Genomic DNA, 20,299 nt, shown 5'->3' with positions numbered 1-20,299 from the left:
TCTTTTTTTTTGGGGGGGTGGGGGGTGTTGAGCACTGTTTCTTGTAGTGTAATAACTATTCTCCTCTAATAAATAAAATTCTTGAAGTTTTTTCTTATAGTTACATAGATGAGTGGTGCTAATTGAATTTCACCGCTATTATATTTCAATAATGAGTTTTTTTTGGGGTTATAATATTAGCAGACTAGGAGATTTGCCTAATGATTTAAGTTAAGTGTGTTTGGAAAGTGATGAAATTAGAGTTTTTAGCTTCTTTTTGTTATTATTTATGGGTCTTATTGTATTTTTTAGTCATATTCATAGGTCCCACTGTACTCTTTAGATAACTTTTACTCTTTTTTTTTTTGTTATAGTATTTTCAGTAAAAAAATTTCAGTTTTAGTTAAATAAGTTATTCCCAAATGAACACTTAATGTTATTTTGGCATGCGTAGTGTCTATATATGTTCTTAGTGTTCATTTGAAATAGTTTTTTTAGTTGAAATTAAGAACTTTTATTGAAAGTGTTGAAAAAATATTAAAAAATAAGCTGAATAGTATAGTGAGACTCATAAATAATATCAAAAAGTGCAATGAAACTAAAAAATAGTATTAAAAAAATATAATGAAACAATTGAATAATAGAAAAATAAGCCCAGCAAGATAATCGGCTTATACAGCTCCTCAACAAGATAATTAGTCCTTGGCAGACAGCATTTATACCTCGACACTTAAATCCAAATTCATAGATATCTGCTTGATTCCCTAAAGAGGTTTTCTATGTAATGAAGCAGTAGGAGGGGTATGCTAGGTAGGTTGGGTTGTCATGAACTTAAACAATAAGTCTTTTCAATCCCAACTTATTATCTATCATAAATTATCACCTTCCTATAAAAAAAAAAAAAAATCACCTTAATATGTTCTAAAAAAAATATTATTTCAATCAATCACAATTTATTACCTAAAAATATTATGAAAAATTAATGTCCCAAATATTCAGGGACGGAACTATGGTTGGATTTAAAAAAAAAAATACTAGTATGTGTGTGTTTATGTATATAGCAATTTGGTTCAATAAAATTTTACTTAGCTCCCCTCTAACAATATCATTGATTTTTTAAAAGGTTATAAAAAAAATTATTGTTCTAAAATCTAAAATAAATTTAACAAGCCCAAAAAAATAGGCCAACAACAAAATTTATCAATAGCAAACTTAAGCCCAAATAACAACCCAAAAATACCCACGAGCAAAAAAAAAAAAAAAAAGAACTAAGCAGATTCTAACTAGGACTCTAGGAGCATGGTTTTATATACGATACGAATATAAAACTGGAAAAGATACTAATTACTGATTTTCTGGTCTGACCGTGGTCGGATCGATGGTCATACCAATGATGTCATAATTAATATAATTTAAGTATTTAAATAATTTTTATGTAAATTTTGATTTTTTCAGAACTTATATCATGAAAATATATAAAATATAAAAATATTTTTTTAACATATTTTTTTCCTAGTTAGTAATTATTTGACAAAGTATAATTTGCTAAGTTTGTAATTTTATTTTTATAAATAATAGTTTAATAGTTTAACTTTAACTATTTATTTATTAAAAAAAAAACTAAAACCTAAATGTCATGATGACAAAACAAGTCATTGACTTCCCAACCAACTTTCCCACTTCCCAACCACACACGTTTACATTGGTTTACTTTTGTGTTTCTTAACCCTAAAAGTTAGCACCACATGTTACTACTTACTACCATTATATCAGTCAGCACTTTTAAGCTTTAAGTCTTATTATATTCAAAGTTTCAACCTTTAAAAATTCAAAATCTTTTAAGACACAATGATTCTCTCACAAACTCTCTCTCTCTCTCTCTCTCTCTCTCTCTCTCTCTCTCTCTCTCTCTCTCTCTCTTTCTCAAGACAAGTTCTTCTTCAACATCTAATTTTAGTGGCCCAAAGCATAGATTTCTCATACATTTCATCAACATAAGTATCTCTTTCATTCTATTTTATTTTCACCAACAAATCTAAGATTTTCCTCAATATCATTTTGGTGTAGATTTAAGTTTGACAAGTTTGGTTCTAGTTTTTCCCCCCCTTTAGTTACAAGAATCAGTTTAACCACACCGGTTCCCAGTTTTTCCAATTGAACCTGCGGTTTCTCGTTTTTCTCGATTTTTCTTCAATTTTCAATTTTTGATGATACCCAAATCAGATTAAGGTTTAGTTCTTGGTTGAATCTGCTAGCTCGGTCTGATTTTTAAAGCCATGTCTAGGAGAACACCCACACTATTACACATAACATGCAAGACACCAAAATAAAAAAGAAAAAAATAAGAGAGAAAGAAACCTGGCTAAAGAGAAGGAGTGACAGATAGACTGAGTGAGATATGAGAGGGGCGCCTTCAATGTAGCACTAGCACTGTGGCTAGGTGTGTTCACTAAACCACAAAACCGCACCAAAACTGCCCACAAAATAGTATAATCAGACTGCATCACAAGTAATAGTGCATCGCATCGCATGGTGCAGTGTAGGTTTCTCTTTCTATATATTAATATATTTATTTTTTTAATATTAAAAATATTATTAATATTTTAATAACCCTAGTTTTTAACAAAAAAAAAATAGATTAATAATTCTAGCAAGTGTGGATTAGGAAAGCCAGCCTAAAATAAAGAAAAACTAACTTAATAGTTTAAAACTTAGCCAAAAAAAAAGAAGGAAAAACTCAGTTTTGGGTTGGGCAGGAAAAACCCAAAATTTGAAAAACATACCGGCTTCAAACCGTTCAAACCACATTTTATAGATCATACCGCACATGTGATTGCAAAAATGAGGTGCGATGCGGTTATGGTTTTGGCTAAACTCTAAACCGCACCACATTGTACCGCATTGCACATATGACCACAAAAATAAGGTGCGGTGCGGTTATAGTTTTGGTTAAATCACACCATAAAGTGTGATGTTAAAAATGGCCAAAAACTGCACCGCACCGTACCACGAACACCGTTAACTGTAGCAATATTTGAATCTCTAGAGTTAAAAATTGCTAAAATTTTGTTGGCCGATTTCATAATCTAAAGTTGCGATTTATAATTTGAACTAAAGCCAAATATCAAAGAAAAAAAAGGAAAGAGAGGCAGAGAACACTATAATATCTGAACTCAAAGAAGGAGAGAGAGAGAGAGAGAGAGAGAGAGTAAATAAATTAAAGAGGGAAGAAAACGTAAATAAATTTTAAAAAATTGTTCAAAATATTTGTTATTTGAATTATAGTATAATACATTACTACTAAGTTGTATCTGACAAATTAGTATATTCTAATCGGTATTTCGGAAATTTCTAACACGAAATTGTCATTGTATTTCTCATATTGACCATTTAGAGAACCACCAATCTTACCTAATTTGTATGGTGTCCGTGGCAATCTCTAAGTTTCATAGACTAACGGATATTGACTTAGGGTAGGGGTTGCTTAGTGCCATTAATAACAAATGGACTAGTTCTCCCATAAAATATATATAAAAAAGAAGAAGAAGAAGAAGAAGAAGAAGAAAAGGATTAGGTTCAAATAAGACATATTGACTAGCTCAAACTTCAGACACTATATTATATGTGCACCAGTTACTTCTTTCAGGATCCTCACCATTCTTTCTTTTTGTAATTTTATTAAACACATCCTACTAGCAATTCACAAATGGAACCATCAATCAACAGTGAGATAGCCCATGAATTCTTCCCATTTTTCAAAGTATACAAAGATGGTCGTGTAGAAAAATTAATGGTTGCTGAGCATGTGGCCCCTAGTGATGACCCACACATGGGTGTTCGACCCAAAGATGACCCACATATGGGTGATCACCCGAACCTGCAGTGTCAGCCCGTGTTTTCATGCCCCAGATATCCGACCCGAATAAGAAGCTCCCTATCCTAGCTTACATGTACGGTGGAGGTTTTTCTATTGGAACCGCTTTCCACCGGGGTTACTGAAAGAAAACAAGAAAGCTTGAAAAACCAACTATGGAAAACAGAGAGGAAGAGAAGCTTGAGAAAGATCAGTGAAATAAGAGAATTCTGTTCTTCAAGCCTTGAAAAATTTCATCTACAAAGTGACTTTATTTACAAAGCCTTATAATTGAGCACTAGGGATTATATCCCTAACAAATCTCTAACAAACTTTCCTAACAAACTTTATAAATATCTAATCTGTTACACTTTGAGACTGGAAAAATCTAGAAGGAAAGATTCCCTGCTACCAGGGAAGGGATGAAGACAGATCAGTGGAAGAGAGCTTCTTAGGTAGATGATCAATACAGTATTGTGTTGAGTCTTTAGAACAAAACCTCATCTTAAAGACAGGCTAAGCCAAACGATGCCGTTTTCCCTTTAACGAGAAATGTTGCCGTTTGGCTAGTTACCATTAGCTAGCCATTGGGCTTAATTTCAAAAGATCTCTTCTTCCTGTTTCAATTTCTGGACTTGATTCTAATCTTCCTCTCTCATCCTCCCTCAAAATCATGAGGGTAACAGGCAACATGATTTTGGAATGGACAAAATGAAATTGAACCCGTAGGAAGACTCTTGGTGAACAGCTAGCTGATCTGCAGTGACTATGTATTTGACTTGAAGATCCTTTCGAGGAACTCTATCACGCACAAAGTGGTAATCCACTTCAATGTGTTTCGTCCTGGCATGAAAAATAGGATTCGAGGCAATAGCAAGAGCAGACACATTGTCACACCAAAGCTTAGGGGAAGTAGACAAAAAGATGCCCAGATCCTTTAGAAGTTGACGAAGCGAACACAGTTCAATTGCTGTTGATGCCAGAGCTCTGTATTCGGATTCAGTGGAAGAATGTGAGACAGTGAGCTGTTTCTTGGCACTCCAAGTGATAGGACTGTAGCCTAGAAAGACCAAGAAACCAGTTGTGGAACGCTGTTCAAAGGGATCACCACCCCTATATGAGTCTGAGAAAGCAGAAGACTAAAGGGACTAGGTTGAAGAAAAATCCCATAATCAACAGTGCCATTAAGATAATGCAGGATTCTTTTAGCAGCAAGTGAATGTACATCAGTAGGATTTGACATGAATTGGCAAATCTGATGCACAACAAAGCTGAGATCTAGTCTAGTAAAAGTCAAATAATGCAAAGACCTAACAAGACTGCGATAAGGATGAGGATCATAAAGAAGAGTGCCTTCATTAGGAATAAGTCTGAGATGAGAAGTACAGGGTTTTTTAGCAGGCTTAGAGGAAGGCATATTGTGCTTAGTGGGTAAGTCATGAGTGTATTTGGCTTGATTGAGAAACAACCCTTTGGAATTCCTTGTTATATGAAGACCAAGGAAGTACTGCAAATTACCAAGATCCTTAAGCTCAAATTCCTAAATATGTTGCTTGATCAAGTTATTTAGAAAAATAGTGTTTTTGCTAGTGAGCACTATGTCAGCAACATAGACAAGAAGAAAAGCCAAAAGCTTGCCTTGTTTAAAGATGAACAAGGATGAATCAGCCAAGGAAGCCTGAAATCCCAAATGTAATAGTTGAGTTGAAAATCTCTCGAACCAAGCTCGAGGAAGTGAGCAAATTGCAACATAAAAGAAAGTTGCTCATAAGTAATAGGATCACTGCTGGTGTGTATTGCTAAATAGAAGTGAGCAAATTCCTTTGGTAGGCCTCGAAGTACAATGCAAAGCAATTCTTCATTGTCAACGGCAAGAAGCTTGTCTCTTGCAATCTTGATCTTCTGTAGAAAGCTATTCATCGTATCGCTTCCATTCTTGAGACTCTGAAGCTCAAGCTTCAAGTTCAAGATATTTACTTTTGAGGTTGAAGTCGACGTTTGTTCAAGAGTGTTCCAAATATCTCGAGAATTGGTAATACCAACAACAAGTGAGATTACTTGTGGAGTGAGAGTTGAATTAATCAAGGAAAGTAAAGCCTTATCCTTGATCTTCCATGCCAGAAAATCTGGATTCACAATGGATTGACCTTGAGCATCAAGAAGCTGATTAGGTTATGGCACAATGCCATAAATGTGCTCGATGAGTGAGTAAGCTTCAAGAATGGTTATGAGCTAATGTCTCCATGGAATATTGTTGGTGTAATCCAACTTGATTGACATAAGGTTGGACATATTAGAAAGCAATAGTAAAGGAGATTGAATTGATGACGTGTGAGTTGTTGAAGCTGTAGTGGAAGTTATGGACGCCATGGATAATGGCTCTGATACCATGAAAGAAAACAAGAAAGCTTGAAAAACCAATTATGGAAAAACAGAGAGGAAGAGAGGCTTGAGAGAGATCAATGAAATAAGAGAATTTTGTTATTCAAGCCTTGAAAAATTTCATTTTACACAGTACCTCTATTTATAAAGCCTTATAATTGAGCATGTGGGATTATGTCCCTAACAAATCTCTAACAACCTTTCCTAACTAACTTTATAAATGAAGGGGATAAAAATAGTAAATGGACGGAGATAATGAGGACGGGTCGACACCGTAACTGACTCGACTATGACGATTAACTGACTCGGCTATGACGGTTAAGTACTACTGAATATCCGTCTTGTATAAATTAATTATGGATTCCACGTGGCATATCGTTTGATATATTTTAGATGAGCTTTTGCTTTATCCCCACGCAAACGTGCATACTTGGACTTCTTGCGACACACGTTTGGGGAGACTCCTATATGGAAAGGAACTTGAGAAGGAAGTTATATCCTAAAAGAAAGGTAATTCCACTCAATATAAATACCCCAGAAACCCTAGGTACGAAGGTACGCACACTATTCTTAACTCTGGCACTCTAGGGTTAAAGAAACAAGATTCTAACTTGACCTTCGGAGGGTTTTTGGCTGGCACCACACCGGTGCTCTCTTTTAGGTCGTTTATTTTCTTTTTGCAGGTGTTGCTTTCGTTTGAGGAGCGCTTGCAACTCACTGGTGATATTTTCGGCATCATCAATAAATATCTAATTTGTGACACTTTGAGATGAGGTTTTGTTACCAGCACGGTTTTAAAAACCGAATCGGACATCAAACCGTTTTTTAAAAAAATTTTGGTTTTTGACCGGTTTTTCTCGATTTTTGACCGGTTGTTGACCGGTTTTTAGGCTTTTAGCCGGACCGGATTGTACCGATTTTCCATGTTGAACCGGTCAGACCGGCCTGTTCGGTCCGGTTTTTAAAACAGTGGTTACCAGTGAAGAGATGGAGACTTTGAGATGAGGTTTTGTTGCCAATGAAAGATTCCCTTGCTACCAGCAAAGAGATGGAGACAGAGTGGTGTCTTTAAGATGAGGTTTTGTTTTAAAAACTCAACATGACACCATATTGAACATCAACCTCAGAGAAGTGGAAAAGATGAAGACAAAATAGTGGAAGAGAGCTTCTGAGGTTGATGTTCAATATATGGTGTCGTGTTGAGTTTTTAAAACAAAAACTCATCTTAAAGACAGGCTAAGCCAAACAATGTCATTTTCCCTTTAATGAGAAACGCTAAACTAGTTACTGTTAGCTAGCCGTTGGGCTTAATTTCAAAAGATCTCCTCTTCCTGTTTCAGTTTCTAGACTTGATTTTAATCTTCCTCTTTCATTATCACAAATATGTTAGTGCTCTCATGGCAAAAGCTAATATCATAGCCAAATGGCATCATTTGGCTTAGTGTGTCTTTAAGATGAGGTTTTGTTTTAAAAACTCAACATGACATCGTATTGAACACCATCCTCAGAGTAGTGGAAGAGGTGAAGATAGAGCAGTGGAAGAGAGCTTCTGAGGTTGATGTTCAATATGGTGTCGTGTTGAGTTATTAAAACAAAACCTCATCTTAAAGACACGCTAAGCCAAACGATGCCGTTTTCCCTTTAATGAGAAATGTCATGGTTTGGCTAGTTACCGTTAGCTAGCTATTGGGCTTAATTTCAAAAGATATTTTCTTCCTGTTTCAGTTTTTGGACTTGATTTCAATCTTCCTCTTTCATTACTACAAATATGTTAGTGCTCTCATGGCAAAAGCCGATATCATAGTCGTCTTCGTGGACTACCGGCTAGCCCCTGAGCACCCAATTCTAGCATGCTACGACGACTAGGGGTGAACAGAAGGTCATCGCCACCGATCCAACCGACCGGTGCCGAGCATCCTGTACTGCCATTGCAACAAACTGACGGAGCCAATGCTGGCGATCAAAGCGCAAAGGGAGTTCCAATGCCGGTGCGGTGCAGTCATTGGAGCAAAAAATTTGAAATCGAGACAAGCCGAACTGAACTGACACTTGCATATAGTTTTAATGGTTTAGATACGACATTATTTTACTAGGTATTTATTTTAATTTTTTTTAAAGAAAATGTAGTAGTATTGGGTGTTATTAAAAAAAAAAAACAAAATGGTGCTGTTTTATGCTAGGTTTTTAGATTTCTACCTTAGTATAAATTCATTTTATTCTCTCATAACCCTTCGCTCTCTCTCTTGCTCTCACCTCTCGCCAGTCGCCAGTCACCTCTGAGCTCTTGTCCCTTGGCTCGGCTGGCCTCTACAACAGACGCTCACCGCGGCAAACTACCAGTAGGTGTAACCCCATCTTCTCTCTCACCTCTCAGCCTTTAAACTCTCTTTTCTCTCTCTCTCTCTCTCTCTCTCTCTCTCTCTCTCTCTCTTTGTTTCCAGAGTCCAAACTAATTTTATACTATTACTATGTACGAATTGATGATCATTTATTAGAACTTGTTTGTACTTTGGAGTGTTACATTGTTCCTTTAGTCCCACTTTAGTCTTTAAGTAATACTTGTATAGTTGCATTACATGAGCTAGCTAATTAGTGAAGCAGTGTGTCACAGTCTACAAAGTACTAACCTTTTTTTGTTCCTCGACATTTTGATTTTTGAGGGAGACAGAGATTTAGAGAGTTCTCGCTTTCAATCCTTCACCAAGAGGTAACTACTCACTATATTCAACATTTTGCTTTTAAATTTCTAATACTTAATAACAACGGCTTTAAGTTTATATACATACATACATACATACATACATATATATATATATATATATATATATAATTAGCTTTTATTTAATATTTATATTGAGAATAATATAATGAATTCCTTTAAGTTTATATATATATATATATATATCTATATATATATATATATATATCTATATATATAATTAGCTTTTATTTTATATTTATATTGAGAATAGTATAATGAATTCTATGTTATTTTATGTTCATATCTTTGTAGGTAAAAGAAAATTGTATAGAGATGTTAATATTCAGTTTTACTATGCTTTTGATTTTTTATTTTAAAATTATTTTATTTAATTATTGAATTTGGGATGATACATTGGTTGGCTGGTTGTGAAAAAATAAATTTGATATTGAGAAGAAACTCATTGATTGAATTCATAATGACTTATTAGTGACATGAATTGTTGAGTAATGACTAATGACTGTTAGTCTATTATTGTTACCTTGTTGTAACTAAACTGACTAATTATTGCTCTTATTGGATCTGGTTGTGATATTCATTGATTGAGAGTGAGCTATTTGATATTGTATTTACAAGAAAAATTATAATTTGGCATTGTTGTGAAACTTTGTTTTTTTATTGGTTGGAAATTTTTTTATTAGATGTATGTTGATGCTCCACCTAGATTTGGTTCCCTTAGGGACCCTAACCCACCTCCTCGTCGTAGTGCTAACCCTAACCCACCTGAACCTACAGCACCACTGCCACCTAAACAAGGTGGTACAAGCCCATCTATTGTATGGTAGCACTTTATTAAGTTGGCTGGTCTTGATCCCAAGAAGCCAAAGTCTGAATGCACGTATTGTAAAAATCAATATAATTGCCATGGTAAGACATATGGTACTTCGGACATGTTGCATCACATGGATGGGAGTAAGAAATGGCATTTTCCCCATGATGATAAGCAAAAGGCATTGTCTTTCCAAGCTAAGAGGGAAGGGGAAAGTGGTTCTAATGTGCTAGTGGTTGCAAACTATAATGAAGAGAGGATAAGGTTGGCGTTGGCAAGGACAATCATTATTGATGAATTACCTTTTAAATTTTTGGGGCATTAATGCTTTCAAGAATTTATGGAAATAGTTGAGTTTAGGCTTCCTATTCCCCATTGCACTACTATTGCAAGGGTTTGTATGAAGATTTATTCTAGTGAGGTGCTTTTTTTGAGAAGGGCTTTTTTGGGCAATGGGTTTGTATGACAACGGATACTTTGACTTCCATACAAAACTTGAACTTCATGGTTACCACCGCACACTTCATTGATAGGGATTGGACTTACCAAAAGAAAATCTTGTACTTTTGTCCTATAGCTAATCACAAAGGGGACACCGTAGGTAGGGCAATTGAGTCATGTTTGTAGAAGTGGAGTATAGATTGGTTGTTTACAATTACCATGGACAAAGCTAGTTCTAATGATGTGGCAATTGATTATGTGAAGAAGAAAACAAAAGAAAGAGATAGTACCACATTGGATGGTGAGTTCATGCATATGCGTTGTTGTGTGCATATGTTGAATTTGATTGTGCAAAGTGGCTTGAAGCTCATTCATAAATCAATTGCCAAGGTTCAATATGCGGTGGATATGTGAGAGCCTCTCTCGCAAGGTTTGAGAAGTTTCAAGAATGTGTTGAAAATGAGAAAATTAAAGCAAAATGTTTGTTGTCCCTTGATGTGACAACAAGGTGTAATTTGACTTATCTCATGTTAGATTGTGTTTTGAAATTCGTGAGAGCATTTGATAGGTTAGAAGAGGAGGATGGGCATTATAAACTTTATTTTTGTGATGCGGATGGAAATGAGAAAAAGTTCATTGGTTCTCCCGAACTATCTTGATTGGGAAAATGTTAAGCCCTTTGTGAAATTTCTTAGCATATTTTATGAGGCAACATTTAGATTTTCTAGGTCATTGTTTGTCACTTCTAATATATACTTCCATGAGCTAATTAGCATTGAAGATCAATTGTAGTAGTAATGTAGTGTTGATGGGGATCCTCTTTTGAGGAGTATGGCAGGAGAGATGAAAAAAAATGATAAGTATTAAGGAAGTATAGATAATATCAATTTGATACTTTTTTTGTAATTGTTGTTCTTGACCCAAGCTATAGATTGAAGTATGTCAAGTTTTGGTTCAAGAAATGGTATGGAAAGGACAAGGAGGGTGCGATGAGCTTTAGGGTTCGGGATGCATTAAAGAGGTTGTATATGGAGAGAGTGGGTCAAAATGGAGCCTCGAGTCCTAGTGGTAGTGGTAGTAGTGCTTCACTGTCTAGGGACTCCAGGCCAAGTGTTGGTAGTACTTCATTGTCTAATTGCATTAATAACTATAATACTAGGTTTTAGCAATACTTGGCAGATGAGGATAGTGTGGAATGCAAATTTGAGTTGGATAGGTATTTGTTGGAATCTTCTAAGGACACTGATGTGGAAGACTTTGACATTTTGATGTGGTGGAGAATGAATTCTTCTAGATATCGAGTCATTTCCTAAATTGCTCGTGATGTGTTGGTTGTTCCTGTCTCTATAGTTGCATACAAGTCTGCTTTTAGTACTCGGGGGGGGGGGGGGCGTGTTTTGGATTCGTTCTATAATTCAATATCTCCTAATATAGTTAAAGCCCTTATTTGTACCCACATTTGGTTGAAGGATGAAAGAAAAGAAAGATCAATAAAGCTTTAAGAGTGCATGGATAATGTGGAGGATATGGATGGTTTTGAGATTGACACCAGTAAAAGAAATATATATATATATATATATGTTCATTTTGTTTGCTGTATGCATTAATTGTTTATTTATCAGCTCAATACTTAAGAATCATTTTGTTTTGAATGGGATTGTAGAAATTGCATTAGTTTGCCCAATGCTTATGGAGGAGGATCCAAGCACCATTGTGTTGGATGGAGATGAGTGATGTGTTGCTCTTTGCTTGGAATTAGTTAGTAGTTAGTATTATGTAAGTATACTTGCTATTAACATTCGTTTGTGCTAATTATAAATATTTTATTGTTATTAACACATGTTTAATTAGTTTTGTTTAGTATTTTGTAGGAGTTCTAGAATGATGTATAGTGCACAAACTTACTAGAAAAAAAATGGACTTATTGGAATTAGCATTCTTTTGCCTATATGCTAGTTATATTTGTGCATGTTATTAGTAGTGGACTTTTTACTAATGGTAGTTATTTAGTTACTCATGTGTGGGATTATCATTGGGGATACAAGCAATTAGCACTTTTTTGCTTATATGCTAATTTAATTTGTATATCGTTATCTTGGAATTTGTGGACAACGACAAATGGTTTTTAATATGTTATTAAGTAGATACATTAACACTTATTATTATTGACACTGACACACACAGTGACATTATTGATATTATGTGCTACATGATAGTGTTTTGGGAGTTGAACTCTCATTGAGGGAATCTCAAAATATTTTTGCATGGTGAATGAAATGAAGAAATTTGGACAGATTTTTAATTTGTGAATAGGTTGGATAAGTTTATGATGAAATGATGAAATTTGGATAGATTGTTTATGTGTGAACATATTTGAACAGTTGAACAGATTTTTGAATAGATTAAACAAATTTTTTAACAGATTTTGTGTGAACAGTTTGAACAGATTTTTTTTTATGAAATTTATGTGTGAATTTTGAACAGCTTTTGTTGCTATTTTTTGAGCAAATTGAATAGATTTTATGTGTGAATAGGTTGAACAAATTTTTTTATGAAGTTTATGTGTGAAATTTGAACAAATTTTATGTGTAAATAGGTTGAATAGATTTTATGTGTGAAATTTGAACAGATATTTTTGTGAAGTATATGTGTGAAATTTGAAAAAATTTTATTTGTAATTTAAATAGATTATGTGTGAAATTTGAGCAAATTTATTAAGTTTATGAAATTTGGACAGTTTTTTTGTGTGTGTGTGTGTGTGTGTGTGTGAACAAGTTGATGTATTGAACAGGTATGTGTGAACTGTAAATAGATTGTCAAGTGAATATTTTGCTTGAAATCTTGAACGTATTGTGTATTGGGCTTGAAAACCCAATTTTTTTTTAATTAAAAAAACAAACGGACTTTTAAATGTTTCAAACCAACCAAACGATTAAATCAACCGCAAGAAACTACATCGCTATAGGTCTGAAAATTGACCATATGCGGTATGCATCGGTTTTAATTATGAGAATATCGATCCCAATAAATTTAGGAAAACACCGAGCCAACCGAACTACACACACCTCTAATGACAACTCATGAGAGGTGCTTAAGTGGCTGGCTTCCTATGCAAATGGTGATGGCCTGAATCCATGGTTGATAACCATGCGGATTTCGGGTAGGTCTTTTTAGCAGGTGATAGTGTCGGGGCAAATATTTCACATAATGTAGCGATTCAGATTGGGTTAACTAATTTACCTAGGGTTGAATTAAGTGGGGTGGCTTTGGTGCACCCATATTTTGGGGCTATGGAAGATGATAAAATGTGGTTCTACTGAGATTGAAATATGATATTGTCATAATTAATTCAATAATTATTTAAAATATAAATTAGTAAAATTTTAAAATTTGACTAAAATAATTGAAAGATATATAGAAATTTATTTTGCAAATGAATATATTTTCACCTGAAATTGTAGAAGTAACATTACTTTAAATACTAATTCAATACAAGAATTTGTTGTAAAAAAGTAACATTACGTTAGTTCCTAAAAGCATTCACATTAAGGGTGGTATAAATGCTAAAATGTTATTTTAGTAACTTAAACACTATACTGTGGGTTACAACAAAAATGCTATAGCTAAAAAAAATAACAACTTAGCTACAGTAAATTGCTGTCTTTGACAGCTTACTATAGCTATAACTTAAAAATAATAATAATAATAATAATATTTTATTGCTTTCTTTGTCTTCTTCCCTTTAAAATTTTTTTCTTTCTTTTTTGGCAAAAATGACACTCTGACTTTTACTGTTTTTCATTTCAGTCATCTAATTTTCATTTTTTTTTTGTCAATTTAAGGCTCTATTACTATTCTCTTACAGCTGCCGTCAGACCCACTAAAACCACATCGTTTTGGTTGTGTTTTTTTTTTTTTTTTTCAAATTCAGAATTAAAATAATAAAAATCAGAAAAAAAGAGAAAACATTAAGGGGAATGACATCATCATTCCCCTTCCCCTGAAATCAAAAGAAAACCCAAGTACCCAAAATCCCTAACCCGTGAAAGTTTGAGAAAGAGAGAGAGTGAGCCGAGTTGAGAGAGAGAGAGACTGAGTTCGCCATGTAAAATGCTTACTGGGAAATCTATTCCAGGTGGGATTTCGAAGAGAGGAAGAGTTGGATACCGAGGAGCTTTTAGGGGTTATAGGCAATGAGCGTGTATTGCCCAAAATTCCAAGTGGGATTTCTAAGGAGGCAAGGGATTTCTTGTGAGGAAACCCATGTTTAGGTTCACGGCTGAGATGCTTTTGGATCATCCCTTTCTTGCCAGCGTGGATGAACTTGAGTTACTCGCTGTCCCTAGTTCTTCTTGCATCGTTTCTTCAGTGTAGTAGAGCAGAGCACAAGGAGGAGCTACGGTAAGGCAAGGTAGAGCACACCCATCACCGATTCAGTCAAGGCAGAGCAACGAGGGTGGTGGTGGTTTACACAGCGAATTTTACGGTGGGGTGGTGGCGGTGAACTCAGTCTCTCTCTCTCAAACTTTCACGGGTTAGGGATTTTGGGTACTTGGGTTTTCTTTTGATTTCAGGGGAAGGGGAACGACGACATTTTTTTTTTTTTTTTCCTGATGTTTCTTATTTTAATTTTGAATTTTTTTTTATAAAAAAAACACAACCAAAATGGCGTCGTTTTAGTGGGTTTGACGGCAGCAGTAACAGGGCTTTAAATTGACAAAAATTTGAAAGTTAGAGGACTGAATTGACCAAAATGAAAGTTAGAGGACTGAAATGGAAAACAGTGAAAGTTAGAGGGTCAGTTTTACTTTTTTGCCTTCTTTTTTCTTTCTTCTTCCTCTCTATTCACACTTGCCGTTTCTCTCCTCTCTCTTTTTTCTTCGTATCCACTCTCTTTTTTTTCTCGATTTTTGATGGCTTCCCATCCGTTTCAGTGAGTTTTAGTGGTGGGTCACGGTGGTGGTAGTTTGTGGATCTGATTTGGAGACATGGTGGTGAGATCAATGAATGCGTTGGTTGGATCATTTGGTTACAATTTTGTTTTGGTGGCTGGTTGTTTTTAATGGTGGTTGTGGTTGTGGTTTTGCTTTGCTTTGTTTTTTATTTCTTCCTGCAGTGGGTTAGATTGGCCATCGGTGAGTGCTTGGTTGTGATTCAGTGGTGGATAGGAATGGTATTGGTGAGTGTGTGGCTAAGATTTGGTGAATGCCACGGTAGTGTCTGTGGCTTGTGGTGGTGATGGGCTGTGGTTTTGTTTTGTATTGTTTGTTTGTTTGTGTTTGTGTTTGTGTGTTTTTTTTTTCTTGCGGTAGGTTAAGGTTGCTACAATGGAGGTTGTGGTAGGTGGAGTGGTGGTGGTGGTGGAGGTGGTTGCTAAAGGTTTTTGTGTGGTGGGTTTTTATTATTTTAATGAGTAATTTATATTATTTTAAATGAAGTTGTAAAAAAAATATAATTTTTGATGTTGGATATATTTTAAAGTGAGGTGATATAATAGATAAAGTGCTTTTTGAGATCTTAAATGCTAAAATTTTTAGAGCATCTCCAACAAGCTCTCTAAACCCAAAATTTAGAGAGTAAACCCCCAAAATGGTGCTCCAACAGTCTCTCTAAATTATTGTTCATTAGCAAAAAATTGTTTGCTGATGAATAGTCACTCTCATGGTCTGATGACCTACTGTTCATGAGCAAAACAATTAACTGTAATAAAAAATTCAAACCACCAAATAAAATATTCAATTCTACTCAAGTTCACAATGGCTTAGTGCAAACATCTCAACCATTCCAGAATTTTCTCTCTCTCAAACATCTCTATCTAAACTCAATCACAATTAAAATACAAACTCAAATCACAATCTTAAAACTACAAATTAGAGGAAAAAAAAAAACAACGACAACAAAGCAAATCTAACTCATCTGAGCTGTCATGGTAAGGAGGACGAGCAGTGGTGGAGTGGACAAGGTGGCATGCGTGAACGCCGATTTAAGGCTGACTCTCTCTTGTCGGTGATCCCTGTGTATGTGAGAGAGAGAGAGAGAGAGAGAGAGAGAGAGAGAGAGATAGAGAGCTGTATGTCTGGAGGTAGAAACAAAGAATGAAAATGAAGATAAGAGATAAGAAGTATACGTGTGTGGAGGAGAAAAAAGGGAAAAAAGAAAAAGAAAAGAAAGAAACGTATGGATAAAAAAAAAGTATGGAGACAAGAGAAAAATAAAATAAAAAGTAAGTAATTAAACTAGCACAGTATTTTCAGAATAAATCTTAAGTGGTAGGTTATATTAACTAATATTGGTGAGAAAAAAATAAATTTTTTAGAAAGAGAAAAAAAAAGTAATTTTAATAGTATGTTCAAGTTAGAATTAAATCAACTTATCACAACTGATTTTTTGTGAAAGTGTTGTAAAAATATTATAAAGGTAGCTTTTAGGAATGAATGAAGGAAAATTGAAAGGAGAATAAAGAAATATTAAAGAATGAATGAAGAAATAATATTTAAATAGAATAGAGTAATGATAGAGAGTTTGTTGGAAAGTGTATTTGAAAAAGTAAGTAGGTAAAGATAAAATGTATGGTTCATTCTTCAAACAATACAAAAATTTAAAGGGCTTGCTGGAGATGCTCTTAAAAACATTGATGTGAATGCACTAACCCAATACAAATTTAAAGCTTTTTCTTTTTAAGACAAAGTTTAACTACAAAATTGGTTATAGCCTAAAACTACAACCTTACTTAATAAAATAAAAATTACTAAATATTTTGAAAATCTAACTATTGAATTGCATATCATTTACGCTCTTAATACACATGTTAAATTTTATGTCAATCAGATATTATTTATTATATGATCTATAAGCTTATATTTCATGCATAATTTTAAACTACAAACATTTAGAATTTAAACAATTTAGACAAAAATACAAAATTGACTCTCTAACTTTTACCGTTTTTCATTTCAGTTCTCTAACTTTCAGTTTTGTCAATTCAGTCCACTAACTTTCAATTTTTGTCAATTTAGGGCTTTGTTACGACTCAGTTAGTGGCTGCAGTTAAAACTCTTGAAACGATGCCGTTTTGCATTTTTTTTTTTATAAATTCAAAATTAAAAGAAAATAGAAAATTCAGAAAAAAAGGGGAATGACAAGGAGCCTGCAGTTCCAAGAGGAATAGAAAGAAGAGGAAGAACAAGGAAAAGGATTTTGTTCCTAGATTTGAACGGTTTTGCTGCCGCTGCAAGATGTGAAGACAAGAGAGGTTTATTAGCCTCTGTTTTTCTTTCTCTTTTTTTAGCCTCGGTGACTTTACACTAACGCCACTATTATTGTTATTCTCACTCCTCAACAGCGAGCAATTCACCTTCCTCTCGTCGATTCTCAATCCCTTCGGTCCAATCGGAGCCTTACTCGCCACTCTCCTCATTCTTAGATTCCACGGCCTCACTTCCACCGCCGACGACAACAGAGCCAATTTCTCTCCAATTTCCGCTTCGTCATCTTCCTCTTCGATTTCCTCCTTTTGTTCTTGTTCTTCTTCTTTCCTAAAAATCGCGTCTTTCATCTTATTTGTCGTGGTTTTTAGATCAAACAACAACTTCTCTCTCACCGCATTGATCCCTTCTTTTTTGATTCCCACTTTCCAATCCTTCTTCCTTTTTTTCTCCGATTCCTTTCACCGAGTCCCTATAGAAGAGCTCTCCGCTATCGTGTCCGGAGATCGCCGATCCATCATCGCCTCCGTCGGAACTTCACTGCCGCCATTTGGACCTGGCTTCATGCACCTCAAATACCTTTGGTTCCTCCACTTCAAACACGACAGAGTGAAACTGTGCAAAGCCTTTGATCTCTTCGGTCCCATCACCATGCTCGTACCCTTGTTCTCTTCCACTACAACCATCAATCGAAGAAAGACCACTTAAACTTCAAAACCAGCTCGCTTTTTTCAAATCCTTTCTCTCCAATGAAGTCGTTCCTTTTTTTTCTTTTCCAGATTTTTCTTATTTACTTTTAATTCTAAATTTATTAAAAAAAAATGCAAAATGGTGTCGTTTTAGGAATTCTAACGGCCAGCCACTAATTGAGTTGTAACAGAGTTCTGAATTGACAAAAATTGAAAGTTAGAGGACTGAATTGACAAAACTGAAAGTTAGTGGACTGAAATAAAAAACGTTGAAAGTTAAAGAGCCAGTTTTGCATTTTTGTCAACAATTTATTGATGATATAGCTATTGATATTTAATTTTCTAAAAAATTTGTAAGCATAGAAGGTATAAGAAAATATATAATCTAATGATGAATTTGTCAAAATTCTCGAAAATTGAAAAAACTGTCAATACTTTTTTAATTTTTAAAAAAATATGTCTAAAAATAATTAATTCTTGTGTGCCCTAAGCAAAATCCTTTAAAAAAATCTCTACAATCTTTCCCAATAAAAAAAAAAAAAAAAAAACTCTACAAAAAATCGCCATCCACTTCTTGTCTTCTTCCTTTCTTTTTCATCTTCAACTTTTTAACTTTCTTGAGTTTCCTTACTTTTTAATGATATTACATTATTACCCGTTTCATGCTACTCTTCTCCTTAATATCCACATGGTTGTTTGGTGATTTTATATCTCCTTAATATTATGCTAATTTTGATACGATTTCAGACCCAATAATTGCAATTTGCAAAACCCATATCTCATTCTCTCTCTCAAACACTCACCCACCACTGTTATCAAAACAAAACAAAAAAAGTCAACCACCACATATTTCTTGAAATGGATTCAAGCAACAATGAAACCACCCACGAATTCCCACCATACTTCAAAGTCTACAAAGATGGTCGCATAGAAAGGTACCCAGACCGGTTTGGCAAAGAAGGTCAGGGCCTTGTTGTACCCACAGGCCTAGACTCCAAAACCGGGGTCCAAACCAAAGACGTCGTCGTTTCACCCGAATCAGGCGTATCAGCCAGACTCTTCATCCCCAAAATCAACGGCCCAGATCAGAAGTTTCCTCTAGTCGTTCACTTCCACGGTGGGGGCTTCTGTACGGGATCACCTTTCATGAAAATCTTTCATAACTTTCTTGTTTCCTTAGCCTCAGAGGCTAATGTGTTCGTTATTTCCGTTGATTATAGGCTAGCCCCAGATCATCCTCTACCAGTTGCACATGAAGATTCTTGGGCCGCGATGCAGTGGATTTCAGCCCACTCAAATGGGCAAGGCCCCGAACCGTGGTTGAACCAGTATGCGGATTTCGGGCGGGTTTTTGTGGCGGGTGAGAGTGCTGGGGCTAATATAGCCCATTACGTTGCAGTCCAAGCTGGTGCTACAGGATTGGCTGGTCCCAATGTTATTGGGTCAATCTTAGTGCACCCATATTTTGGGGGTAAAGAGCCTGATAAAATGATTGATTATATGTACCCGACTAAGGATCGGATAATGTACCCGGAAGTGGATCCGAATTTGTCGAAGATGGTTGGTAAGAAAGTGCTTGTTTGCGTGGCGGAGAAGGATTGGCTGAAAGATAATGGTGTGGGTTATTGTGAAACTTTGAGAAAGAGTGGTTGGAATGGTTCTGTGGGATATTTTGAGAGTGAAGAAGTGGGACATGCGTTTTTTATGTGGAATCCTAGCAGCGACAAGGTGGTGCCACTGATGAAAGCCATGATTGATTTCATAAATCAAAACTAGGTTAATGTTGTTGGTTTGTCATGTTATGAAGACATTGAGTTGTAATTGGACCCTGGTGGTGAGCTACGAATGTCTTTAATATTTACTTATTTAGTGATGTGAAATAAATGCGTTGGTTAGAGTACTTTGAATTTGGCGTCCCCAATTAATTAGTTTCTGGATTGGGTTTAGGAGTCCGTCACTACTCCTAAGTTTTTCATCGCTTTATATAGAAATAAAAGTTTATGGTTTGCTGCTCTCCCCCTCCTAATTTTTTGTTTTTTGTTTTTTGTTTTTGATATCGTTACTACAAGTATATAGGTATAGATGAGAAATAAAACATACAGCAGTTTTTCTATATAAAATTGTCGCACAACATTCATCTATATTGGTAATTAGAAAAAACGTCAGTATATCATAATGCTTAAGAAGTTTTAGCTACGAATAAAATCTGTTATTATCAGT

At 35.0% G+C, this 20,299-nt stretch overlaps 1 protein-coding gene and 1 pseudogene across 1 annotated transcript; both read left to right on the top strand.

The window, feature by feature from the left end:
• Positions 1-3,685: 3,685 nt before the first annotated feature.
• LOC142644324 (2-hydroxyisoflavanone dehydratase-like) lies at positions 3,686-13,505 on the top strand (annotated as a pseudogene).
• Positions 13,506-18,782: 5,277 nt separating this feature from the next.
• LOC142605368 (putative carboxylesterase 4, mitochondrial) lies at positions 18,783-20,093 on the top strand. Its single transcript, XM_075776834.1, has one exon. It carries the CDS (start codon positions 18,938-18,940, stop codon positions 19,853-19,855), a length of 918 nt encoding a protein of 305 aa, XP_075632949.1. The 5' UTR covers positions 18,783-18,937; the 3' UTR covers positions 19,856-20,093.
• The last annotated feature ends 206 nt before the right edge of the window (positions 20,094-20,299 follow it).

Source organism: Castanea sativa, chromosome 7 (assembly GCF_040712315.1).
Source record: "Castanea sativa cultivar Marrone di Chiusa Pesio chromosome 7, ASM4071231v1".
Lineage (NCBI taxonomy): Eukaryota > Viridiplantae > Streptophyta > Magnoliopsida > Fagales > Fagaceae > Castanea > Castanea sativa.
Note: the sequence above shows the minus strand (reverse complement) of the source record. Positions and strands in the feature narration are given on the sequence as shown.

Excerpts from the sequence above, each read along its gene's own strand:
- LOC142605368 (XM_075776834.1), top strand. The coding sequence starts at position 18,938 with ATGGATTCAAGCAACAATGAAACCACCCACGAATTCCCACCATACTTC.